Raw genomic sequence first — 27,424 nt, forward strand, 5'->3', positions numbered from 1 at the left:
ATATTGTTTGCAGCTAATGTATGTATTACTATTACGAAATGCGACCTAGAACAGAGAAATTACAGTTCATTATTTTTTAACATTGAAATTAATAAAGCAAATATGACTAATACAGAAATCGACTAATTAAAAAAATATAATATATAATATACACGCACGCACACGCGCGCGCGCGCGCACACACACACACACACATATATATATTTACTGGGCAACCAATGTAAAAACAACTTAAAAAGCAGCGAATTCAAATTTTCTACCAATTTTTGTAAACCTTGCATTCCTCTCAAATATCCTGCTTTTAGAAGCAAAATAGTTGCCGCCATCGATCTCTATCACATATTCATATATTCTTCTCTGTCCTTTCCAATGTTTCTAGCATATAAAGTTGTTTGTTTCCTTGTGATTTGCTTGTACTTTCTCTATGTCTTTATTTGTTTATATATACATATATATATATATGTATATACAGTATAAAAAAAATCTACCCCTGTATGCACTTAAACATTTACATGCAAATTTTTAAAAGAACAAGTATTAACAACTTTATCTAATACTTTTTCATTTTAAAGATATGCTTGTAAATTTTTTTGACATTCACAAATAAACATTTTTTATAATATGATTATATACATATACATGATATATCGTATTGAAAGGGGCATGGATATATATTTTGATAATCGATTAGCAAAATAAAATAAAAAAGTATATGATGATGAGAGAGCAGTGGGTTTTTGGTAACTTAAAATGGTTTTGAGCATAGAAAACATAATTTACTTTATACACATATTTTAACAACTTCTAAGCTGATTTTTTTTTAAAATATTTAATTGAAATTAAAATTTTATGTTATGTATAATAATGGTTTTATTAGTCATCATTAATACATCTTCTAAGGGGATAATGGTAAAGTGGAACGAATAATAAATTAATTATCAAAAATGAAAATAGCAGCAAAAAAAAAACACATTATGTGTTGCTTGGTAATATGGATGTAATTTAATTTTTAATTTTTATTTGTTTTTATAATTGTATGTAAATTTTTCACCTTAAATATTTATTAATGTTAATTAATAATAATTAGAGTTTGTTAAACATGTCAAATAATTATAGATTTAAATGAAGCTATTATTTACTCTTTTTTGAAATTTTCTTTTAATTTTATAGTTAATTAGGATACCTAAAAATATTAAACCACCACTAACACTAAAAAAAGTATTAGAGTAAACAAGTTATCCAATTAAGTAGGAAAAAAATATATATATAAAACCAAACACGTCGACATCTTAATATAATAAATATGTAGATAATGTCTATTCTTATCAATTAACCATGGCGTTAAAAATTTAAAATGCAGTTGAAATAATCAAAATACAGACAAATGATGTTTGTTTCATTTACTTGAAAAGATATAATGAATTTGACAACTTGAATAGATCCATAGCCAAAGGACGTAATACAGTTTTCATAGGCAGGAGAGGTTATGTCTTTATTAGTTTGCACATGCCTATTTGTTTGTTTTTTTTTGGTATGTTTTTTGTTTTGTTGTTTTTTTTGTTTTCTTTGATTTTTGCCTTTTTTATCTTTTTGTTTTCCTTTTTGGTGTTGCACATGCCAATTTGTAGGTTTATGGAGGGTGACATTAAAATTGGAGAAAGAGAGGGACTTGGACTTTTCTTTGCACATTAAAAATAGGCCCTTTGTTAATTTCGGTCCTTTCTCTATTCTTCCAAACTTCATATTTATGATCCATCACTATACATCATTTTTATGTATCTCAAAATTCAGAGAAATATAAATATATATTGAAAGGATGAAAACAGGAGATTATAAAAGTAACCCGCATTATGCCAATCAGATGGACATCTATTACAATCCTAATCATTTGGATAGTCAAGGATACTAGAAATAATTTCTGTTCACTCATCTAAGTTTTTGTCTTTGTATCAAAAAATAAAGTTTTTTTTTTCCTTTTATTTTTAATAATGTTAGAGTTATTAAAATATTAATTAAATTTATTTTACAAATAATATATATATATATATATATATATATATAATGATGTGGTCATATTTAATTAGTTTATTTTTTTATGTACTTATCGATTTAAGAGTTCAGTTATATTTATCAAGGCCATATAAATATACCAACTAATAATATATTAAAGTTGTTGCTCAAGAAAAGCTGAAGCTATGCAGAGACATAGCTGGAATAGATGGCAGATGACCATCAGTTTTAAATGTGGTTGGAGGGGGAAAATTGTGAAGTCCAGCCGCACCAACCACAGCCACACCAACCACAGCCGCACCAACCACAGCCACCAATTTTGACAAATGGACATTGCTGCACCGAATTCCAAATTGATCAACAATTGTGGGCTATGGTTGGTGCGGCTGTGGTTGGTGTGGCTGTGGTTGGTGCGGCTGGACTTCACAATTCTCCCCCTCCAGCCGCATTTAAAACTGATGGTCATCTGCCATCTATTCCAGCTATGTCTCTGCATAGCTTCAGCTTTTCTTGAGCAACAACTTTTGTTAGCATATCTGCTGGATTCTCTTTTGTGTGGATCTTCATCAGTTTCAGCAAATGTTGATCTATTACTTCGAGTATCCAATGATAGCGGATGTCAATGTGCTTTGTACGGGAATGATACATTGAGTTTTTGCTCAAATCCATGGCACTTTGGTTATCACAATATATCTTGTAGTCTTCTTGCTTGATGCCCAATTCTGTGAGAAAACGCTTTAACCACAACAAGTGGTATCAGAGCTCCAGGTCGAGAGCTTGGGTTCAAAATTTGAAGAAACAGAGCCACTGTTCTTCAAGTTGGTATTTTGAAAAGTTGCTCAAATAATTAATTTGACAATACCAGGTGAAAGTACCCGACGAGACGAGAACAACGAAGTTCGCCAGAGAGAAACGCCACGTCGCACGCGCCACCTGAAGATTTCTGCAACAGCTCACGCGCCTCACGCGCCGCACGCGCCGTCTGGAGGTTGAAGACGACCACGTCAGCAGACACGTCAGCGCCCGGCCACGTCATCTGCCACGCCAGCCGACACGTCGTCAGCCACGTAATCGCCACGTCATCTGCCACGTCATCTGCCACGTGTTGACACGTCAGCACATATGCCACGTCATCAATACTTTTTGAAATTACGGAATAGCCCCTGGGTTATTGGAAATTACAGGTTGACCCCTGTAGTTTCTGAAATTACTGAACAGCCCCTGAATTATTGGAAATTACAGATTGACCCCTGACGTTTCTGTATTTGCAGGTTGACCCAGAAATTGTATAAAATTACAGTTTTGCCCCAAAATTTCTGGTAATTATATTTTGACCCCGGAAGAGTCAAGTCCACCATTTTCGGCCGTTCCGGACGCAACGGTTAACTCCGTTTTGCCAAATTCAGCTCCATTTTTGGTCAAGCCATAATGTCAATGGAAGAATCATCTTCGGGAGCTATGGTTAAGCTCACTGCCACAAATTATACACTTTGGAGACCTCGGATGGAAGATCTCCTCAATTGTAAGGATCTGTTTGATCCTATAGAAGCTAAAGGAGAAAACCCCGATCCCAGCAAAGTAGCAGAGTGGAAGAAATTAAACAAGAAAACGATCGGTCAGATCAGGCAATGGATCGACCACAGTGTCTTCCATCATGTAGCGAAGGAAACGGATGCATATGCCCTCTGGACAAAATTGGAGGACATGTACCAGGCCAAGACTGCTCGGAACAAAGCCCTGTTGCTTAAGCGATTGGTAAATTTAAAATTACAGAGTGGAACTTCTGTAGCCGAGCATACCAGTGAGTTCCAGAGCTTGGTAAATCAACTATCTGCTGTGGATTATCAACTAGGGGATGAGGATCAAGCCCTCCTACTTCTAAGCTCTCTTCCAGACAGTTGGGAGACATTGGTAGTCTCTCTAGGCAATTCGGCCCCGAATGACAAACTTACTATGTCTATGGTTAAGGATGCCCTATTTAATGAAGAGGCCAGGAGAAAGGACATTGGCATGGATCAGTCACATGCCCTTGTCACAGAGAGAGGAAGACAGCAAAGAGGTGGTCATGATAGGGGGAGAGGCAGGAGCAAGAGCAGAGGCAGATCTACAGACGGCAGAAAATCATCATATAAGTGCTATCATTGTGGCCTGGAGGGTCACATGAAGAAGAACTGCAGAAAGTTGTTGAGAGAGCAGAGACTCCAAGGTAATTAGCCGAAGAAGGATGGAGAGACACTAGTCACTGTTACAGGAGAAGTGGCGCTCTGCTCCACCGAAGAAAAGACATGCCTTCATATATCAACCCAAGATGTTGAGTGGGTAGTCGATACTGCAGCATCCTACCATGTCACTCCACACAGAGATTTCTTCAAAACGTACAAAGCAGGAGACTTTGGTATGGTAAAGATGAGAAATTCCAGTTTTGCAAAGATTATAGGAACTGGTGATATTCAGGTAAAAACGAATGTTGGTTGTACAATCACTTTGAAGGATGTCCGTCATGTTCCAGATCTTCGGCTTAATCTACTTTCGGGAGCAGCCTTAGACAAGCAAGGCTATGACAACTACTTCAGCAATGGCACATGGAAAATGACGAAAGGTGCCATAGTTGTCGCCCGAGGACATATTTGTGGAACGCTGTACAAGACTCATGTGAAGATATGTGCAGATAGCCTCAATATTGCAGAAGGAGAGGCGTCTCAAAATCTGTGGCACCAGAGACTCGGTCACATGAGTGAAAAAGGATTGTCCACTTTGGCAAGGAAGAAGCTTATCACTGTTTGCAAGGATGCTGCACTAGATCCTTGTAGTCACTGCTTATTTGGTAAGCAACATAGAGTCTCCTTCAGTTCCTCTGCATTGAGAAGATCAGAGTTGCTTAGTCTGGTGCACTCTGATGTTTGTGGTCCCATGGAGGTGGAATCATTAGGTGGCAACAAGTATTTCCTGACCTTCATTGATGATGCTTCTCGGAAGGTGTGGGTATATTTCTTGAAAACAAAGGACCAGGTATTGGATTACTTCAAACTGTTTCATACCATGGTAGAGCGTGAAACAGGAAAGAAGCTGAAATGCCTCCGCTCAGATAATGGAGGCGAGTATACTTCCAAGGAGTTCGATGCCTACTGCAGAAGACAGGGCATTCGACATGAGAAGACGGTCCCTCGCACCCCACAACATAATGGAATAGCCGAAAGAATGAACCGAACCATTATGGAAAAGGTCAGAAGTATGATCAGTATGGCTAAGCTGCCTAAGCCATTCTGGGGAGAAGCTGTTCGTGCCGCCTGCTACTTAATCAACAGATCACCGTCAGTACCGTTGAATTTTGAAATTCCGGAGAAAGTGTGGTCGGGTAAGATTCCCTCCTACTCTCATTTAAGAGTGTTTGGTTGTTTAGCTTATGTACATATATCCAAGGAGCTCAGACAGAAGCTCGATGCAAGATCTACTCCATGCATCTTTATAGGATATGGAGATGAAGAATTCGGATACAGGTTATGGGACCCGAAAACAAAGAAGGTTATTAGAAGCAGGGATGTAGTATTCCATGAAAACCAGAAAATGGAAGACATTGAAAAGCCCAGAATGTCTCCTAATTGTAGTTCTAGTGCCGAGAATTTTTGTCCTAATCCAGCACCAGCACAAATAGCCACAGAAGATAATGAGGTGCATGAAGATATACCAGAAGCAGACCAAGAGGAAGAAGGGGATATTGAGCAGGGGGAGACTCAATCCTCTCAAGCAGCTGCAGGGCCATCACAGCGGTCAGATGATGGTACACCTCCTGAAACCAGTGGTTTACAAGTTCGGAGATCTGAGCGAGGCCGAATTCTATCAAAGAGATTTCCAGAATCTGAGTATATTCTGCTTACTGAAGAGGGGGAGCCAGAGAGTTTCCAGGAAGCTGTTTCTCATTAAGAGAAGGAAAAGTGGCTGCAAGCAATGCAAGATGAGATGGAATCCTTGCAGAAAAATCATACTTATGAGTTGGTTGAGCTTCCAACAGGAAAGAAGGCACTAAAGAATAAATGGGTGTTCAAGCTCAAGAAAGATGGCAGCGGAAAGGTGGTGAAACACAAAGCTCGATTGGTGGTCAAAGGATTTCTTCAGAAGAAAGGAATTGACTTTGATGAGATTTTTTCACCAGTGGTAAAAATGACTTCAATTCGAGTCATTTTTGGTTTAGTAGCAAGTCTAAACCTAGAACTTGAACAGATGGATGTGAAGACAGCATTTCTTCACGGTGATTTACATGAAGAAATCTACATGGAGCAGCCAGAAGGATTTGAGGTTTCAGGGAAAGAAAACCTCGTATGCAAGCTAAAGAAGAGCTTGTATGGCCTCAAGCAAGCACCAAGACAATGGTATAAGAAGTTTGACTCGTTTATGGTGAGTCAAGGTTATAAAAGGACTGCAGCAGACCAGTATGTTTATATTCAAAAATTTTCAGGTGGAAACTTCATTGCACTTTTGCTATATGTGGATGACATGTTGATCGTTGGACAAGATGCAATGAAGATTAGTCAGCTGAAGAAAGAATTATCTAAGTCCTTTGATATGAAAGACTTAGGACCAGCTCAACAAATTTTGGGAATGCAAATAATCCGAGACAGAAAGAATAGAAGGTTATGGCTATCTAAAGAGAAGTATGTTGAACGGGTGATAAAGAGATTCAACATGGATAAAGCCAAACCGGTCAGCATTCCACTTGCAAATCATTTCAAGTTGAGTAAGAGATTCTGCCCCTCATCCAAAGAAGAGATAGAGGAGATGGCTTCAGTACCATATTCTTCAGCGGTAGGAAGTCTGATGTATGCAATGGTGTGTACCAGACCAGACATTGCTCATGCAGTAGGTGTTGTGAGCAGATTTCTTTCAAATCCTGGAAAGAAACACTGGGAAGCAGTCAAATGGATTCTCAGGTATCTTAAAAGTACATCGAAGCTGTGCTTGTGCTACAGGGGAGGTGATCCAATCTTAGAAGGCTATACAGATGCAGATATGGCCGGAGACCCTGATAATAGAAAGTCTACATCAGGTTATCTCTACACTTTTGCAGGGGGAGCTGTGTCATGGCAGTCAAGATTGCAGAAGTGTGTTGCTTTATCCACTACTGAAGCAGAGTACATTGTCGTAGCGGAAGCGGGTAAGGAATTCGGTGCAGCAATGTCCATTTGTCAAAATTGGTGGCTGTGGTTGGTGCGGCTGGACTTCACAATTCTCCCCCTCCAGCCGCATTTAAAACTGATGGTCATCTGCCATCTATTCCAGCTATGTCTCTGCATAGCTTCAGCTTTTCTTGAGCAACAACTTTTGTTAGCATATCTGCTGGATTCTCTTTTGTGTGGATCTTCATCAGTTTCAGCAAATGTTGATCTATTACTTCGCGTATCCAATAATAGCGGATGTCAATGTGCTTTGTACGGGAATGATACATTGAGTTTTTGCTCAAATCCATGGCACTTTGGTTATCACAATGTATCTTGTAGTCTTCTTGCTTGATACCCAATTCTGTGAGAAAACGCTTTAACCACAACAATTAACACATGTTGTTATTTTTGGTTAATATTTTTATCTCTCTAGTGTTATTATTTAATTATGTTGGATAAAATAGGACTTTAAATGCAAAATGAAGTCATGCGAATTGTGCAATGGTGCCTTTCTATTAATTAAAAATATATATATACTGTAGATAAAATTTTAAAATCCATAGTTTTATTATATAATAAAATTTTTAACCAGACAATTACCTTATTAATTTTTTATAGCAAATAACTATTTATTAGAGTAATAAAATACTTGTAATTAATTGATATATCTTCCCTACAATAGGAAAAATTTTATTTAAACCCTTTCAATTTATTTTAGTTTACATTTCGATCTATGCTTTTGAAAAATTATATTCAAAACTCATCTGTTAGTTTTTTCAATTAATTTTTATATACAATTTAAAATTATAAGTGCAATTATGACAAAACTAAACAAGTTTGAATAAAATTTACTCTTTAAAGAAAACACGATATGAGAGGCCCTACCTTAGCCTTTATAAACACTGGAAACCACTGTTAAATATGCATAAGTGTCTAGGCTAATTTTCTTGGTCTATTTTTCAGTAAGCTAATTGTCAGGTTAGTTCCGCGCTGCCTTACGAATCATGTAAGTTACATACAGCAACATGAGAAGAATGAAACTCCCTGGAGCGGATTTGATTTCTTTTTTTTGGTGAATAGAAATTCATTGCTCAAGGCACAAAAAAACCTCCCAAAAACGGGAGGGAATTACAAAGAAAGATTATTTCCAAGAATGTCAGAGGCTAACAAGCCCAAGACATCCCCTGGTAGAGAACCAGAGCTACTACAAAACGAGACAGAAAAACACCTTGACTGAAGAGCTCTTTTGGCAAGCAAGTCAGCCACCCTATTGGAGTTTCTAGAGTTCCAAAACAAACACCAATTTTCCTTTCCAAAAATTGATCTGAGGAAGATAAAATCATATCTTGTTTCCCATCCCGCGGGTTCTTCCGAAGACAAAATACCATTCACCACTTCTCTACAATCCGAAGACCAAAATAAATTTTTCCATTCCCTCCTTTCGGCCACTTCAGCTGCCCAAGTAATAGCTTTCACCTCAGCTTCCAAGGGTGAACCGCAGCAGATACGTTTGTAATCTAAAAACATGACCTCCCCTTTCCAGTCTCTAACGATGAAAGCAATCCTAGCTTGTCCATTGCAGAAAGCGGCATCAGTGTTAACTTTCCACCAACCATTAGGAGGGGTAGACCACCGTTCCTTTGTCCTAACCTTTCGATCACTGTTCACGTCTTCCAAAAACAAGAAATCGTCAACTAACATATTGAAACGTTGCATCATATCCTGGCTTGGGTTGGAGTCAGTGCAAATTCTTTCATTTCTACAGCTCCAAGTAAAATACATCAACGTAGCTAGAAAAATGGTAATTGATCTCTTATGAGTCTTATCCTTATTTTGAAAGCAATCTTCTGCCATTGGATTGACACAAAGCTCCACAAGCTCCTTTATGTTAGTCATCTGCCACTTCTCAAGTCTGCACCCCCAATTGCTAGCAAAATTTAATCTCCTGACAAAGTGGCAGTCTTTGAAAATGTGCAGTGCCGTTTCCTCTATGTCTTCGGACCACACACAGTTGCGATCCCCTTTTCCTATTCCATTAAAGATCAACTCTCTTGTAGGAATCACATTAGCCAGCACTCTACATAGGAAGATTTGATTAGTAGCTACTAATTAAATCACATTAGTACTTTTAACCAACATAAGTTAATGTGCCCTTATTCTAATGTTTTCTTGTCATAGTTTTGGTTAATGTTATTTATTTTTGTATCAGTATTCAATATTTAAAAATACATTTTTGAAACCATAAAAAATATTCTTGAATTTTGAAAAGAATTCAACAAATTTTTTTTTGTCTTTTTTTCTTAAAAAACTACCATATTTATATTTATCAATTTGCAAACGAATGACTTTTTCTCTTTTTACATGAAAATAAAATACAAAATAATAAATAATACCAAATGAATTATTTTCAAATTGTTTTTATCCAAGCTATGAATTTCGTATTGCAAAGAAATGAAAGTAAATTAAAATTATAGAAAAATTCAGGTTATCTTATACGAACTTGTACAAAGTAAAAGAGTTGTTTGCTTCCAAACTCAATAATAAGATGTAGAATAATTAAATATTTTGCACAAAAATTACAAAATTAAATGATGTTTTAAATCATAATAGCTATTATAATAACTCAAATTATCTAAAAAGAGATTGATAATATGTTTTATCATTTCAGCTTGGAACATGATGAAAGACTTAGAAAAGCATGTTACGGTCATAAACTTTTTGACTTAAATTTTATTTGTATCTTCCTTAAGGGAAAAAAAAAAAAAAAAAAAAAAAAGAAGAAGAGAGAAATAAATTAATTAAACATGTCAGCGATTATCTACATACATTTGAACATTTTCTGCCAAGTAAATTTAATTACATTACAGTTATATGATATCAACATTCTCAAAAAAAGATGAAGATGAAATGCATTTAAAGAATTTATAGAGTGACCAAATGTAGCTTTCACATTATTTAATTTAATTTTATTTTATTTTATTTTTTTGTGTTTGGGTTAAAATTCTAAGAATAAAGGAATTTAAATATGAATCCTATCAATCAACTCCAACTCCATAACCCAAACTCTTTGTATAGTGATCATTGTATTCGTTGTTTTTCCAAGGTTTATCATATGTGCTTTTCATCGAACACCACTTCTTATTAACTTCTCCAATTTTTTACAACTTTCTAATTAATTTTCAAATTCTAATATTTCATTTAACCTTTTTTTTTTGTTATATATTTATTTCTCTATTAGGCGTACATGTTAGTCATAACCAAAAATATATATATATATATATATATATATATTTCCAAATCAACAAAATAATGGAATTTCAACAAACATTTCTTCTTTATTTGATATGCAAGTAATAAAGTAAGAGCTTTGTGTGTTGTTTAAGAGGAAATTAGCTATGAATTTTCACAAGGTTAAATGAAATTGATGGTCCAAAATCCCAAAAAAAAAAAATTATTGATTGTTTTTTAGAGGGAAAAAGAAATGGAGAAAATGATAGGAATAAATTTTTACATAGATATATAGATAGAAGTATAGACAGTAAAAAATAATATTTTTATTTTATTTTAATAAGTCCTCTTATAACAAAGCCTAAATGGAATAAATGTAACATTAGAAAAGAAAAATGGCTTAATAAATAACCCTAATATTTGCAAAAATTACAAAAATACCATTTAACTTCATTAATTAATTGGAGCCCAAACAAATAGATAGCTTAATAAATAAACTTAATATTTGAAAAAATTAGAAGGAGTGTCATTTAATCTTTTATCCTCATTTTTAGTATTACTATAGATGTGTAAATTTCTCCATTATGTACGGTATTGGTAAAAATGCGGTTTTCTTTGAAAGTTTCACTGGACACACATCATCCCCATTAAATTAAAAAAAAAAAAAAAACCTATCAAGTTACATGCTATTTTGTTTGCCACATATCCTTCTGATTGACGTGGAGAAAACTCTAACGTTCCATGAACATAAAGCTTAACATGGAAACAATTACACCACAGCAAGTGCAATATTTGTTTTTTATTCTTCAAATATGTAGATAATGTACATTCACATTAATCAACCATGGCATTAAAAATTTAAATGCAGTTGAAATAATCAAAATAAAAATAAATCATGTTTGTTTTATTTCCTTGAGAAGATATAATGAATTTGACAACGTGATTCCATCGCCAAAGGACATAATATGGTTTTCATGGGAAAGAGAATTTTTGTCTTCATTAATCACATGCCCATTTGTTTTGTTGTTATTATTAATTTTATTTTTTGGGTAAATTGCACATGCCTATTTGTTGGTTTATGGAAGGTGACACCATAATTGGAGAAAGAGAGAGGCTTGGACTTTGCACATTAATTGAAAGTAGGCCCTTTGTTAATGTCGGTCCTTTCTCAATTCTTCAAAACTTCATATTTATGGTCAATCACTATCATTTTTATGTATCTCGGTCAATCACTATCACTCTAATGTATATCAAATTAAGAGAAATATAAATATGTATTAAAAGATGAAAATAATAGATTACCCTCATTTTGCCAACTACATGGAGATATAATACGATAAATATCATTATGGTCTCCTATTTTATTTTTTTATTTTTTTTTTAATTCTGTATTTTCATTATAAAAGATATAAGTAAAACCTTTTAATATTTTATTTTTGTTTCAATATAGCGCTATTTTTCAAAACACTTAACAATAAGATTAAAAATTAACTCATTTAACCTTCAGTTATTGAAATTATGTCAGGACTCGTCCAGAATTCCTCCCCGGAACCCTAGACAAGCCCTGATCCCAGGGAAACCCTACCGGACCCTCCAATGGAAAATCCGGCAGAACCTCCCCTAAGGGATGGACTTACCACAAATTACCTGCATTAAAAACACACTTCTATACTCATCCCCTTATTCCTCCCGCAAACTACAAATTGTTCCACAAATTTCAGCACTTCTCAACAATAACAACAGTCCAGTGCATAAATAAAACATAAGTGTCCCAATAGTATACAGAGCTTTAAGAAGTGCTAATCAACAGAAATACAACAAGGATGAAATAAATAATACACTGAAATGAAAGAGTACAAAAGTACTTATCGAAACTCGATAGCAGCGGAAAATTTGTTCACTCTGGAAGAACGTCTACCACCACTTGCACCTAAGGGAACAGAACTTAAAAACGTGAGATGCTAATCATCTCAATGAGTGACCCTAACTACTGAACACTTTTAATGATAATAATAATAATAATAATAACAATTAAGGGAATTGAATAAATACCAACAATTAATAAATAAATAATAACAACTGTTGGAAATAATAATTTCCTTCAAAACTCTCACCAATCACTCCGTTTGAAATGTTCCCCTTTTAAAACAATTTTACAAAAGCCGATGTACGTACTTCCCGAAAACCAAAGGATTAAACCATTTGATAAACAATAAATAAATAAATACATACCCCAATATAATTAAAATATAATAAATTATATTAAATAATTTTTTTGAACACCTTTGGGGTTTGAAACGTTATTTGAAAATTACACCTGACGATTACACTTGACGCACCACACCATATACCAGTGATGCCCTCCGATACCCAGCGTCCTGAGCACCGACTGGCGGGGGGGTTAAAGATAGAAACTTGCAAACGTCACTTCGGCGTCCCGACAGTACCGCTGCTGAAACCATCATCCCGGCCAAGGAGGGGGGCGGCTGTGCACAATAACAAACTTGCCTGCCCACGGTCCAATGGCAACTCACGGGTGAAATAATAATACTTGCGCGCTGAACCACATATACATATACCAGAACACCAATACTGTGTGAATGCGTCTAAAACAATTATTAAACCAACCGTACCGTTTTCCAAAACTACCGTGGGAAATACATTAAATTCTCACACTTACCATCCCACATATTTTTATTTAATACATCGGTACGAACCATCGATAACAAACAAACCACAACTTTCTCGAAGTACGAGATGCAACCATAAAAATACCGCGGGCATAATTTATAAAATTTAAACAAATATTTTCGTAAAATATTTAACCCAATTATGCCCGAAAAATAATACTTAAAACCACGTACAAATACTACCGAAATACACTTTGCTCATGCATGATAAATAAATTAAACCACAATAAAATTCATAATTAAATCGCACCACATGAGCATAATTTAAATACCAATTAAACATAATTAATTGCCCAAAATAATTTTTGAAGGTGGATCACTCACCTTAAGCGCGTAAATCAACTAATATCCTCCGCAGGATCAACTCCACCACTCGTACGCGCACCTAAACAACCACAGTATACCAACAAAAAATATTAATATTTTATTCGGGTAATTCCCAAATGGGTACCCGGGGAGCGAACACCAAACGATATCTAAAAGTTACGAGTTATATACCGAATCGAAGCTCGAGTGACGAGGATTACGGATTCGGTCTTACTTTCCGGTGATCGGACCCGACGGGGTCGGAATCTCGTCGGAAAATTTTTCGGGTTTCGGCTCCGCAATTCTCCCAAACCGTCGCAAATTGGCGAAAACGGATGCTGGATTCAGGTTCAAAAGATCGAACACAGTGAACAGGAGCCGGCGGTGGGACTGGGTACTCGCTGGAACAGTAACTTCCGGCGAGCCGCTGCGGTCACCGGCAACCGTTGCTGACGGCGCCGCGTACGGTGGCCGTTGGCTGAGATTTTTTGCAGATTTGTAGATCGAGGGGAGAGCAATCCAATGGGACCGGCAGTGAGGCAAACGGAGGCCGGACGGCAGAGAAATTGCGGTTTGAAGAATTCCGGCCCCTCGCCGGAAAAAGCTCCGATCCCGGCGCGTTGGTGGTCCGGTGGCCGTGAAATTTGGTGGGTCGGCCGGACTTTAGGAGGTGGTGATGGCTAGCTGGCGCGTGTGGCCGAAAAATGGCCGGAAAGGGGTCGATCGGCGGTGGCCGGCGGTGGAGGGAAAAATCGCCGCCGATCTTCGAACGCTCGATCCGGGCGTGTCCGGCGGCCAATGGCCGTGAAACTTTGCGGTTTTGTCGGAAATGAGGAGAGGATTCTTGCTGGCCGGCGCGTGTACGGTAGATCGGTCGGAAAATTTGAAAAACTCCGGTGGCCGGTCGGACTCTCTCTCTCTTTCTCTCTCTTCCCTGAGATTTTTGTCAAATAAAAGCCACAGTGGTGACACTGTTCATCCACGTGGACCAATCAGGTGACGACACGTGGCATTTCACTGTTCATCAACTCAAAAATATTAAAATATTACGGTATCCGGCAAACTTCACGCACCCATAACTTTTTAACCGGATGTCCGTTTTAAGCGTGCCGCTAGTCTGTGAACTCGTATCGACGAGCACTTCACAACCATGTATGAGTCAAAGCTCATTTTCCTATAAATAAAAAGTCAACTCCGACACCCCTTAGACAGTTTGGACCTCAACTTGTTTTGCTCATAACTTTCAAACCGTAGCTCCGTTTTCGATGTGCTACTAGTCTACGAACTCGGGGCATCGTGCACTTCGCCACGGTACCCTGGTCAACTCGAAATTTCAACTGGAACAAAAAGTCAACTTTTGAGCCGCTCGGTTAACGGTCAACCTCGGTCAACGTGCACGATTTCCGATGCGATTTGGGACGGGGTGTTACAAATTATTTTACCCATTCTTAAAAGATAAAAAATAATAAAAACCAGTGAATGAAAATAAAGTGATCAAACTCATAAATTGTTATTATATATAAATTGTTACTTCTTATTTTTTATTTTTTGACAAATTTGGGGGTAGGAGAATTTTGGCATTATTATTTTAAAGATATGGCAATTTTAGAAGAATTGTGTATATGTGTTTGTGTCTATGGTTTAGGTTTTGTTTTTTTAGGTTCTTAAAAATCAGAAATAACTAAACAATAATAATAGTAGTAGTAGTAGTAGTAACAATAATAATAATAACTATAGAAGTGAAAATAAAAAATAAAAAATAGTCAAAGGAAGGGTAGATGGGAATTTTAACCCCATTAATAAGAGCTTCTAAAAATGGTGCTATATTATCAAAAACAAAAACAAAGTGAGAAGGTTTTCCTAATATTTTTCATAGTCGAAATATAATATTGAACAAATAACAAATTAAAAGGTGGCATAATGATATTTATCCTATATATTATTATCCTAAATATTTAGATAGTAAGGTACCAAAAATAATTTCTTCTCATTTATCTAATTAATTATCAGATAATAAATAAATCAGATTAGGTGTTGAACATCTTTGACCTTACAATTATTGCCATATTATATAGTTACAAATATATATTATTCAATTTTTCTTTTCTTTTTTTGCTTGTGTATTGCAACAAAAAAAGAAAAAGTTTTTCACTGTTGTTTTCCATTAACGCTAGAGTTACCAAAATATTAACTAAATTTATATTATCCAATCATGATAATGGTGTGACAATTAATTGGTTTATTTTTTTTATTTTATTTACTTGACCATTTAAGAATCATTTATCCCTATTTAGTGTTGGAAAAATATTCAAACTAAAGTTCCACATCGGAAAGAAATACAAAAAGCATCCACCACATAACCCAAGTAGGTTACCGTATCCATTACCAATTGATTTTGAGATGGAACCTTATTTGGGCTTCGACAAGTGGGCTTGGGCAAAGAATAAGCCGTCTTGCACTCTTTACTTTGGTAAGAAAGATTGCGGTCTTATGTCAGCCGCGAAATAAACTTTCTCGTATTGCATTAAACTAAGAAAAGAAAGCAAGTTGATTGGTTAATTTAGGCTAGTTTAGTTGATTGGCTAATCTAGGCTAATTTAATTTTTTTCCATTAGACTAAAAGAAGAAAGCTAGTTTATCAACTATTTTAATTCCTTATCCTCAAATCAAATTAATCCTTCTAGATTATAAATGGTATCAAAGCCAGAAAAGATTGTCCTACACTCTTTATAAGTGGTATTGCAGTCTTTATAAGTGATTTAGGCTAATTTAATTCCTTTCCATTAGATTAAGAGAAGAAAGCGAGTTGATCAACTAATTTAATTCCTTAACCTCAAATCAAATCAATCCTTTTAGGTTATAAGTGGTGCCAAAGCCAGAAAAGGTTGTCTTACACTCTTTATAAGAGGTATTGCATTCTTTATAAGTGGTTACACTCTTTATAAATGGTATTAAAACCAATATATTCAAGGGGATGCAGACCGATGAATTGAATAGTGATGTGGACCACAATGGAAGAGAATCCCATGATCAACAGATGAATTGAATAGTGATGGACTCCATAGCGAAATGCAATGGAGTGCAAAGAATTCGTCGGTTGGGCTTAAGCCCAAGAATGAATCGATCCAACCCAATCACATTAATTAACATTTTTCATTTTTCATTTTAATTTTAATTTTTTTGATAGTCGAAAAACACATAAAAGTGAGAAAACATGCTCTTCTTTTTCACCCCGCCGTCAAAGTTTAACAAGACTTTCCTCAATAACTATACAATTCCCTCCCTTAAACTTAAAACCAACATTATCTACAATGTTAACAAAAAATAGCTTGAAAGAAAGGAAATATACATGAGGAGTGAGATTGGATCTCACCCCCAACTACTCCTCATTATTACCTCAATCATTATCTTGAGGCGGTGAATATGGGTGGAATGGTTGAAGAAGATAATCCAAATATAGTGAGAATGGTGGTAGGTTGGACATGTACTGTCCCATATCAATTAGCATTCGATCGAAACGAGATGCAAATGCATGGTAGAAGCTTGCTTGGTAGGCGGACTACTAAAAACTTCTTTGTTGAAGATCATTTACTCTAGATTGGACATCAAAGATAGCTCGTTGATCTTATGGTGATGGAAAAGAACCCCATGATCAAACGGTCAAATAAGATGATGGAACTTCTAGGTGGTGGGCCTCTTGGTGGACTGCAATGGAAGAAAGCCCTATAATGGAGACCTCCATGCTAGCTTCATATTGGAAGAAGCCATGCCATGAAACTCTTGGTGATGCAGTGAGAGGCCATAGCCATAATAGGAGACTTCTCAATGAGATGGGGACGAAAGGGCATTGTTAGGTTTAGGGGATGCCAAATGGAAAAAGGGTGTGTGATCTTTGGTTCAAGAGGGTGATTACAGGAAAAAATTCAAACTAAATTCTCACATTCATAGGAAATAGAAAGAGCATATGCCATATAACCCAAATGAATCTATCCATTACTAATTAATTTTGGATTGGAATCTCACATGGATCTGGACAAGTGGGCTTGAGCAAAGAATAGATCATTTCGCACTCCCTATATTTAAGATTCTATGAATATATCAACTAATGATATATTAACAAATATCATTATTTATTATCAATATTTTAGTATTTATAGTATTACTATTTATTTTTTAGTTATAAGTTATTCAACAATCAATTTTCAAGAAGATTACGGATGATATAATTTTTTTGGTGAATATAGAAGATGTGAATCCGATAATAAAATGAATTATTATCTAGGAGAAGAAAATGAAAGAGAAAAGAAAAAAAGGTTAAAAAATATATATATACGAAAGAAAAAAAGCGAAAAAGGCCGACAAATCGTAGATGAAATTCTTGTAAAAGGAATAAGTATCTACACTTTTTTTTAATTAGGATTTATATTTATGTATGGGGTTTTAAAATATTTGCACCTAAGTAACGATATATGAGTTAGTAGTGTTGGAAAGCCCAATGGGTATATACATACGTATGAACCACGATCTTCTACTCTCTTTTTTTCTTTTTTCTTTTTTTTTTTTCTCTTTCATATTTAAATGTTTGATTTTCAATTTTGACCATTTATTTTCAATCTAATAGTATATGTAATTATTTAAGATTTCATACAATCATCACTTTCACAGGATTACATGCATTCATTGCTTTCGTTAAATAATAAAATAAAGCATATGACATAAACGAATAGAGAATCCGGATCAATATACATATATTCGATCCCCAATATCTAAATTATATACACATATAACTTGTGAATATCATGTGATGGGAAATGAATTCGTGCGACATCTGCAAATTACTGTATGTGCCTCATAATTACTCTACAAACATGTATATATATATATATATATTCAGTCATTTTTCTTTTAATACGTCCTAATATATATCTTTGCAAGGCATCTTGCGCATGACCTTCCAATTTTTTTTTGGGTGAACCCCAGATGACCTTTCATGTGCCATTGTACAACAAGTCATTGTACAGAGACACCGAAGTTTTCTTTCACCATGAAAGTATATTCATTTTTTTAAAAATATTTATCAGGTGTAAAACATGCACAATCATAAATAGCAACACTTGGTTCTGTAAGCTTAGCCTAATAGGAAATCCACTATTTTTTTGAATAAAAATATTGTGTTCCAATCCACAACCCCATATATCAAAAAATAATAATAAAAAAAATTCCTTAGTAGCATGGAAGGTCACAGATTCCATCCAAAAAAGGAGGGGACCAAAAAAAAAAAAAAAAAAGCACTCTATATTGCCATACATCTCATGCATGACTCATTTTCATATATCTATTATTATTTTTTTCACTTTTAGTTATATTTTTATTTTAAATAGCGGTAGCTCCATAAAAATATTGTTTGCAGTTAATTTATGTATTACTATTGGGAAATGAGACTTAGAATTGAGAAATTATTGTTGACTAGTTTTTAATTTTTACATTGAAAGAGATAAAATAAGTATGACTAATATAGAAATTGCCTAATTAACAAAAAATCTTTAGTTGGCAACCATGAAAAATAAGCTCCATTTAGAGCGGAATAGACAGGTGCTTGTCCAGTTCATTGAAACAAACATACCATGTCCTGTGATCACACGCAATTTCCTACCAATATCTCCACCTTTCTAGCTTGATTCACTTTTTGCATTTAATGATATTATATATGTATGTTCCTTCATACACGTTGAGGGACAAAAAATATTTATTCTCATTGGATTAGGAGGTAGTAATTTTCAATTGTATATATAGCTTCAAATCAAGTTGTATACAATCCAATCAATTTGCATACAAACATGTTAAAAAGTTATAGACCAGACCCATATAGCGTGTCGCCTGTGTATCTCATTCCTTAATCATCTCCATTGCACAAAAGGCAAATTATAAATTTTATGTTCAAGCTAAATAACATAGAAAAGCCTTTTAAAAATCTTAGAAGAGGAAAACTACATTTCTTCTATTAATCCATAACTATATTTGTGATATTCAAATAATTCGTATCCCAAAAGCCCATGGCGAAGATCAAGTGTGAAGCAACGATATATGACAATATTGAAATTTGACGTGAAAGAATGACTTTTATTTTGATTGAGTTATCTGTGGGCTTTCATTTGGTAGCAAAAATGGACAATGTCTACATTTCAAGGCCAACGAGTGATGATATACAGAGAGTGTAAGAGATTAATGCTAGCTATTGCGCTCAAGCTAGTTTTAACCATAATTTCAAATCTACATGACGTTTCATGTTGTAAAATGTTAGTTTTAAAACCCACATTACTATATTTAAAAAAAAATGACTTTTTTCTTTTCAAAAAAAATTCCAAGTTAGGAAACCTAACATCCAACTCCCCAAAGATGTGTAAAATTTTGTTTTATAAAATTAAATGGCATTCATTGGGGATAAACCTTTTTTTTTTTAAATAATAATAATAATAATTTTGGAACTTAATAGGCAACTAGGAAACAAATAGCAATGCATTTCTCATTTGTTTAAGGGTGCTGCTATTTACACGTCCTTAAATATCTTCTCCAACTACAATTCTATTTACATGGTTTTAAAAAGATTTCTAATTTAAAATATGTATATACACTTCATTTGATACCTAAAATACCCCTAAATATGTATACTACTAAAATACCAAAAATCTCTTTTTGTGTCATCCAAGAGAAATTGTTCGAAACCGAGAGGGAACTTGAAGAAGAAGGAAGAATGGAGGAATGATTAGTAAACATTTTCCATTCCAAACTTTGTACTCGAAAATAGGTATGATTCTTTAATATTTAATTTGGACTTAGTTAGATTTATGATTCTTTAATATTTAATTTGGACTTAGTTAGATTTAGAAAGAGAGCCAAAAAAAAAAAAAAAAAAAAAGAGAGAGAGAAATCTGTACACATTGTTATTGCCCATTACAAAAAATAAAAAACCAAAAAAACGTTCAGTAGAAACTCTAACAAAAACTTATCTTTATATCCATAAAAAATTTGAAGAAAATATAAGAAAGAATAAGATTTAAAAGTGCAAAAAGGAAGGTAAACTTTGCCATAAGACGACCTTCTTCTTTTTCTTTTTTTATAACGGAAAAGGAACTGTTGGTTTGGGAGTGTATTAAGCAAGTGCTGTGGGATTTAAATAATTTTACTCAGTGATAAAAATTGTAAAGGAAAATGTTAGAAGAATTACAGTGAAAGCAGCAATTCTGGATGTTTGAATACCAGCACCCTTGGTTTAAGGCACCCAACACAATCCAATGGACTTTTCAGGTCCTAAGCCCAATATATCCTTTAGTTCGAATAGGCCTAACAGTTTAGGACTTTTATTTTAAACCGACAATTTACTCCATATGGCCCAATACCCTCTCCAAATGGGCCTACAATTGACTTTTTTCCCAGATCATTTGGAAGCATCTTATCACTAGGAGATTCTTATCTCTTGTGCTCGGTCCCCATTTATACCATATAATTACATGCTCGGTCCCCATTTGGAAGCATACTACTACTAGTAGGAGATTCAGCACCCATCACTCTGCATTAGGCTCCAAGGGAGACAAAAAAGAGCCAAAATGAACCTATTTTTTTGGATTTATGTTCTCAATAAACAGCAAACTATATTTGTGACTAAGAAAATAGTAAGTATCATCGATTTATTGGCATTTTGAACCATTTCAAAAAAATAATAATAATAAAAAATATATATTATGGAAAAAAAAATTCCAAGGCTTCGCCTCATCTCTTTTTGGTTGGGTCCAAGGGTGTTTCATGCTTTTTCTGAATTGCAATTTACCAAAAAAAAAAAAAAAAATTGCAACTTCTTTTTGGAAGAAAGACCGAAAAAGAAACGAAAAAATTGCAACTTGATGGACCAAAACAATGCAGAAGTAATGACTGCTTAAGCAATCATATTTTAAAAAATACATTCAAAATCACTTGAAATTATGGTTCGAGTCTTAGATTAAAAAATTGTAGTAGTTTTGATAGAAGAAACATTTAGACTATTTAAGTATATTATTGTTTAAAAGTGGATAAATAAACTTTTAAATACATAAATAATATACATTACAAATCAGTAAAATATTATCCCATTCCAAAACCGAACAGGCAACATTCGAATGGTTTGCAACTGCAATGACAAGACCCAAGAAACAAACAAATCTTTGATTGACAAGGACTAGGACATCTTAGGAAATGGCCAATGCTAATGGATAAGCTTCCTCTCCCTCTCTATGAAGAGATTGTGTTGGTGATGACCAAGAGTGCCAGGTGTCTTACAAAGAATATGCTGAGTCAGCTCCACATAAGGAGAACTGGCTTTATGCTAATTATCATTTCTACCACTTGTCAATAAAACCTTTCACTATCTTTGGAAGAGTACAAAGTTGAGAATATTAAAATCCATTAGATTATACAAAAGAATTAAGTCTCAAAAAAAAAAAAAAAGGGAATATTAAGTCTCACAATCATCCATTTGATTAACCAAAAAGAAACCTTGCTTTTGGTGCTTTTTAACTTTTTTTTAATATAGAAAACTAGTGGTTTAGAGGAAGGTTAGATAAAGCACCATTACACTTGTCTCTTAGGAAGTTATGGGGACAGGAAAAAAATAAATAAATAAATAAAAACTCACTCTTTTTTCTATTTTCACTTTTTTTGTATTTTTAAAGAAAAAAAAGCATTGAAAGGTGAAAACTTGAACCATTTGTTCAGCATATAAAGATAATTTAAAGTATAGCTTTGTAGATTGTTGTTTGATTTTATTTTGTTTCTAAGTTGAGAGGAGATGTCTTGAGCAATTGGAGAAACACTTTCATAAACAGATTTGATTATGACCGCTCATTAAGGTATTAGTGTGTGCTCTATTAGACAACAAAGACTGCATTTTTTTCACTTCGTTTAAATTAGAGTTGTACTCGTACGGGATTCTTCTGTTTCTCAGTATGATATCTATCATCATCTCTATTTCCTTTACCAATTTTCCTACTCCACTTAGATGTATGAATTTTTCTATCAATTTCATTACCTTATCCTTATCCATGAGCATCCAACATTTGATCTTTAATTGACCAAAGGGACTACTTTATTTTTTCTAGAAACATCAAAGATCCATTATATAATTTGTTTTTTAGAATGGTTATCTATTTTCGATGTAACAAACATTTTAAACAATAAATAGAACTATTAAAGAAGCTCTTTACAAATTTAATACCTTTTGTTTAAGATAAGGGCATGATTAATAGTTTAATCTTGTTCTATAAGCATTATTGAGCCTAATTTTAATGGATAAGTCTAGGTGCGTGTGGGATATGATTGGTTGACTAGAAAATTAATTTTCTTTGATTATCAACTTTACAAATATTGATATATTTACAAGAAAAGCAATAGATTTTTTTACCTTATTTGGATGCCTAGACTGGGGCCAAATGTTTCCTAGTATGTTTATATTTGAACACAAATGGGCCTAGGTTGGGTGCTAATATTATTATATCATAAAAACAATTCTATTATGGAGACATAATTCTAAGAATGGTATCTCAACCAGTGAACAGTAAAAACCTCTCTGATTTAGTAAGTATGTTAAATCTATATGATTTAATAAGTATATTTTTTTTTATAGAACAATGCTAGAGATACAAGAAATTTATCAAAATATTTACTACATATATATATATGTCATTATTTTGTTATTAAGATAAATGTATCATTATTTGATTGCCTTATATTTAATTACACTTATTCTTTTAAAAGTTAACTTATCCATATTACTATTTTAAATAATAAAATAATATATAACATGTGTACATTTATAAACAATTTTGTTGATTTTTTGATACCTCTAGCATAACAGATTGCTAACTCAACATAGAGAAAACTTTTAATTTTTGTTTTTGAATTTAGAAGATTATAGAAGCAAAAATTAGATCATTTGGGTTATTTTTTCTATTGACCAATACTTAAGTAAATGTCAACTTCTGAATAAGAGACACCTTCATTAGTTTAATTATTTGGTTAAAAACCCTTTTCACAACCTAAAATTTTTAAGAAATTGCCCAAAACCCGTTTAAAAACTATTTTTAAGCTAAAAGTCAAAAGATGCTCTTTTGTTTTTGTAAAAGAAGGTTTGTTATTCCAAAGACCAGCATCAAAGATGTTCTAAATATAATGACTTTTGGATTCATTTCATTCTATAAATATACTCACATTTGTCTCATAATGTAAGCTTTGGTCGGATATATACACTCACCATGGTGCTTTGCTCACAAAAATCAGAAGTAAATGATCAGTTCTTCAAAAAAGGAAGAAAAAGAAGAAGAAGAAGAAGAAGAAGAAGAAGAAGAAGAAGGACATTTATAGCATTGAATTAATCTACATTGGCATGTGTTTCCAAAATTAAGTAAACTACCACAACGCAAACAATATTCTCATATGGCAAAGTTAATACATACTGAACAACTAAATTTAATTAATTTCAACCTCAAAAGTGATGTGATTGAATAATTGATCGATTAGAATAATTGAATTAGAATTGTAACTTTCACCCCCCCCCCCAAAAAAAAAAAGGAAAAGAAAAAAAGAATTAGCATTGTAATTGATAAAGTTATCCGAATTTTGAATAAAATACCTATCTATCTTGAAACCAATTAAAATTTCTTTTACCGGATTTTTTTTTTTTATTCCTTCAATTTCTTAATTAAATCTAATTTCCATTAGTAGCTGTTAGTTTTAATGTATTTGCTTATTTATTTTCCTTTTGATTACCAGGTTTAGTTAAGTAGTGGTGATATTAAAATAACTTAGTCAATGAAATGAGAATAAATTGGAGCTTGGACAACCCAACAGCAATGTAGATCCCGAATTTAAGTGACTATTAACAAAATGATAAAAAAAAAATTCATTAAAAAATGAAACAATTTAATTATTTGTTTTTTTTTTTAAAGGAAAAAAGGTGCCAAAAAATTCACAATAAAACCATTATCCACTCATTCTTATCCACCAAAAAATTAAGAGAAAACCAATCCAAACGATAATAATAACTCAAAGTGCGAAAGAACAAAATGTTATTTCACTAAGCAACTCCAAAACGCTCTCACTCAAAGCGCGTTCAACATAATCCCAAAACGACAGCGGCACAGGCGACATCAAGTAGCGCGTGAAAATCATTTTCGAAAACGTGAGAGTACGATTGGCAAGCAAGATTTCTACAATTCCAATGGATCAGAACATGTCTTCGTCTTCTTTGTTGCTCTGTCAACTTCCAAAAACCTGGTAGCTCACAGTCTGCTCCTTCAGATTCCAGAGCAAAAATTTCGATGATTTCGGCTCCATTTTGAGAAAACCAGAGGATTATTTGAGAGATTCAGCTTCTGGGTATTGCAAATCTCCCATGTATTTGAATTCAAATTCTGGGTTAAACGTCGTTCTCTTTACATTTCTGTCCCTTGAACTTTGCCAGAAAATTTACAAGTTCAGGTTCAAATTAAAGGCTTAGAAATCGAAAATCCATAATCTGGGTTCTTTTTGGTTTTGGTGTTTCTGGATTTCGTGTTTTTGATTTTTGGGGTTTTGGAGATATATATATATATATATATATATTTATATATTTTTAGGGAGGGGTCAATGGGTGCTAATATGTCAGGTGGAGTTACGGACATGGAAGGTGTAGTGAAGCCGAGGCTTGGGGATATTCCAGAAAGCTGTGTGGCATTGGTTTTGATGTATATGGACCCGCCTGAGATTTGTAAATTAGCTAGGTTGAATCGAGCCTTTCGTGGAGCTTCTTCAGCGGATTTCATCTGGGAATCGAAATTACCTTTGAATTATCGGTTTATTATTGAGAAAGTTTTTCAAGAGACGAAAATGGTGGATAACCTGGGGAAGAGGGAAATCTATGCTAGACTTTGCAAGCCTAATTCATTTGATGGTGGCACTAAGGTAATTCTTTCTTTCTCTCCCTTTTCTGTTTGTTTCTTGAGAAAATGCATTATGTTGTTTTAGATCAGTTTTATTAAATTGTTTTTTTTTCTTTCTATTCGATTTTGTTTATGTGAAGGAAATTTCGCTGGATAAAAGTACTGGTGGAATTTGCTTGTTTATTTCTTCAAAAGCGTTAACAATTTCTTGAAAAAAAAATGGCTTATTAAATAACCATAATATTTGAAAAAATTACAAAAATATCATTTAACTTCATTAATTAAATGGAGCTCAAACAAATAGAAAGCTTAATATTTGAAAAAATTATAAGAAGTGTCATCTAATCTTTTATCCTCATTTTTAGTATTTCTATAGATAAATAGTTCTCCTTTATGTGTGATATTGGTAAAAATGTGGTTCTCTTTGAAAGTTTCACTGGACATTTACCTTTAGACACATCATCCCCATTAAATTAAAACAAAAAAAATCTATCAAGTTATATGCTGTTTTGTACGCCACATATCGTTCTTCTTGGCGTGGAGAAAACTCTTAACATTCCATGTAAATAAAGCTTAACATGGAAACAATTACACCACAGCACGTGCAATGTTTGTTTTTTATTCTTCAAATAAGTAGATAATGTAAATTCACATTAATCAACCATGGCATTAAAAAATTAAATGCAGTTGAAATAATCAAAATACAAATAAATCATGTTTGTTTTATTTCTTTGAAAAGATATACTGAATTTGACAAATTGAATCCATCGCCAAAGGACGTAATATAGTTTCATGGGAAAGAGAATTTATGTCTTTATTAATCACATGCCTATTGGTTTTTGTACTTTTTTTGTTTTATTGTTATTATTATTTTTATTTTTTTTGTGAATTGCACATGCCTATTTGTTGGTTTATAGAAGGTGACACCAAAATTGGAGAAAGAGAGAGATTTGGACTTTGCACATTTAAAGTAGGCCCTTTGTTAATGTCGGTCCTTTCTCAATTCTTCCAAACTACATATTTATGGTCAATTACTACCATCTTTATGTATCTCGGAAGAACATCTAAGCACGGAAGAACATCTAAGTACCATTGTGGTACCACATCATACTGTGCAACATCAAAACATTTATTGCCATTTGTTTTAATATTTGCAACATATGTTGCCACCTGTTCTCTTTTATTTTAAAATTTTCAGCTCATATTTGAGATTTTTTTTTTTTTTTAAAACTTAAAATTTTAAAAAAGTTTCTTACACAATCTATAAGAACAACGTTTCATGTTCTGAACTGAAGTTCTCCTCCATGGTTTCATCTCTCCGTTATTAGCTATATTTTAGCGTGAAAGTGTCCATATCTTCTTTCAAAATCATCTTAAAAGTCATTCAACCCAGAAAGAGCAATAAGATTTTTGACTTGGCATATACGATTTTTCTGCAGCTTGGTTGATTTCTCTAAGTTATTCTTCAGCTTGACTTGGTTACTCTTCATTCTTCACTTCTTCTCGGGTTTCTTCCAAAGCTATCTCACACTGTCATTTAGTTATACAAATGGATGAGTTTATTGGAGGGACAAATGATAATGAAGGAAGCGGCAATATACACCAAGATGATAATGCCATTTTGGACTACAATAAAGGCAAAGCTCATATATGTTACTTTTTAATATTTAATTAATATCATTCTTGTGATAATTAATTTTTTCTGTCATGCGCGATTTATGTAATTAATTCAAATATTAAAAATTTTGTATGAAATATATATATATATATATATATATATATATATCATTTTTATAGGAAAGTTTGATGAAAAAGAAATTGATGAAGAACAAAAATTAAAATTGGATATTGAGGTTTTTTTTCCGAAGAAGCGGCTTATAATTTATGCAATATGCATGCTTTAAGAAAAGGTTTTAGCATTCATAAAGGCTTTTTCGAAGAGTTGCACCAAGGAGTAAAGTAACAATAAAATTTATAAGTAAAGGCACTATTGAGGAAAGCTATAACAGCACTTTATAAAGTAACCATAGAATTTCAAACCAAATGAATAAAAGCTTCAAAGTAAGTATTTAGTATGGATATTTTACATTTA

General features: G+C 33.6%; 1 protein-coding gene across 4 annotated transcripts; it reads left to right on the top strand.

Moving 5' to 3' along the window:
- Positions 1-24,394: 24,394 nt before the first annotated feature.
- On the top strand, positions 24,395-27,178 carry LOC132803202 (F-box protein PP2-A13-like). 4 transcript variants are annotated; one of them, XM_060815486.1, is made up of 2 exons: positions 24,395-25,354; positions 26,802-27,178. In XM_060815486.1, the coding sequence occupies exons 1-2, from the start codon at positions 25,040-25,042 to the stop codon at positions 26,871-26,873; spliced, it is 387 nt and encodes a 128-aa protein (XP_060671469.1). In that variant the 5' UTR covers positions 24,395-25,039; the 3' UTR covers positions 26,874-27,178. The 4 variants fall into 4 exon arrangements, with proteins under 4 accessions (XP_060671469.1, XP_060671470.1, XP_060671468.1 ...); XM_060815487.1 differs by lacking the exon at positions 26,802-27,178 and adding an exon at positions 26,250-26,765; XM_060815485.1 differs by lacking the exon at positions 26,802-27,178 and adding an exon at positions 25,473-26,243 and having other exon boundaries at positions 24,398-25,354.
- Positions 27,179-27,424: the final 246 nt, after the last annotated feature.

This window comes from Ziziphus jujuba, chromosome 3, assembly GCF_031755915.1.
Source record: "Ziziphus jujuba cultivar Dongzao chromosome 3, ASM3175591v1".
Lineage (NCBI taxonomy): Eukaryota > Viridiplantae > Streptophyta > Magnoliopsida > Rosales > Rhamnaceae > Ziziphus > Ziziphus jujuba.

Coding starts and splice junctions, on each gene's coding strand:
- LOC132803202 (XM_060815486.1), top strand. CDS start 25,040: ATGGGTGCTAATATGTCAGGTGGAGTTACGGACATGGAAGGTGTAGTG. Junction 25,355..26,801: donor CATTTGATGGTGGCACTAAG/GTAATTCTTTCT, acceptor GTTATTCTTCAG/CTTGACTTGGTTACTCTTCA.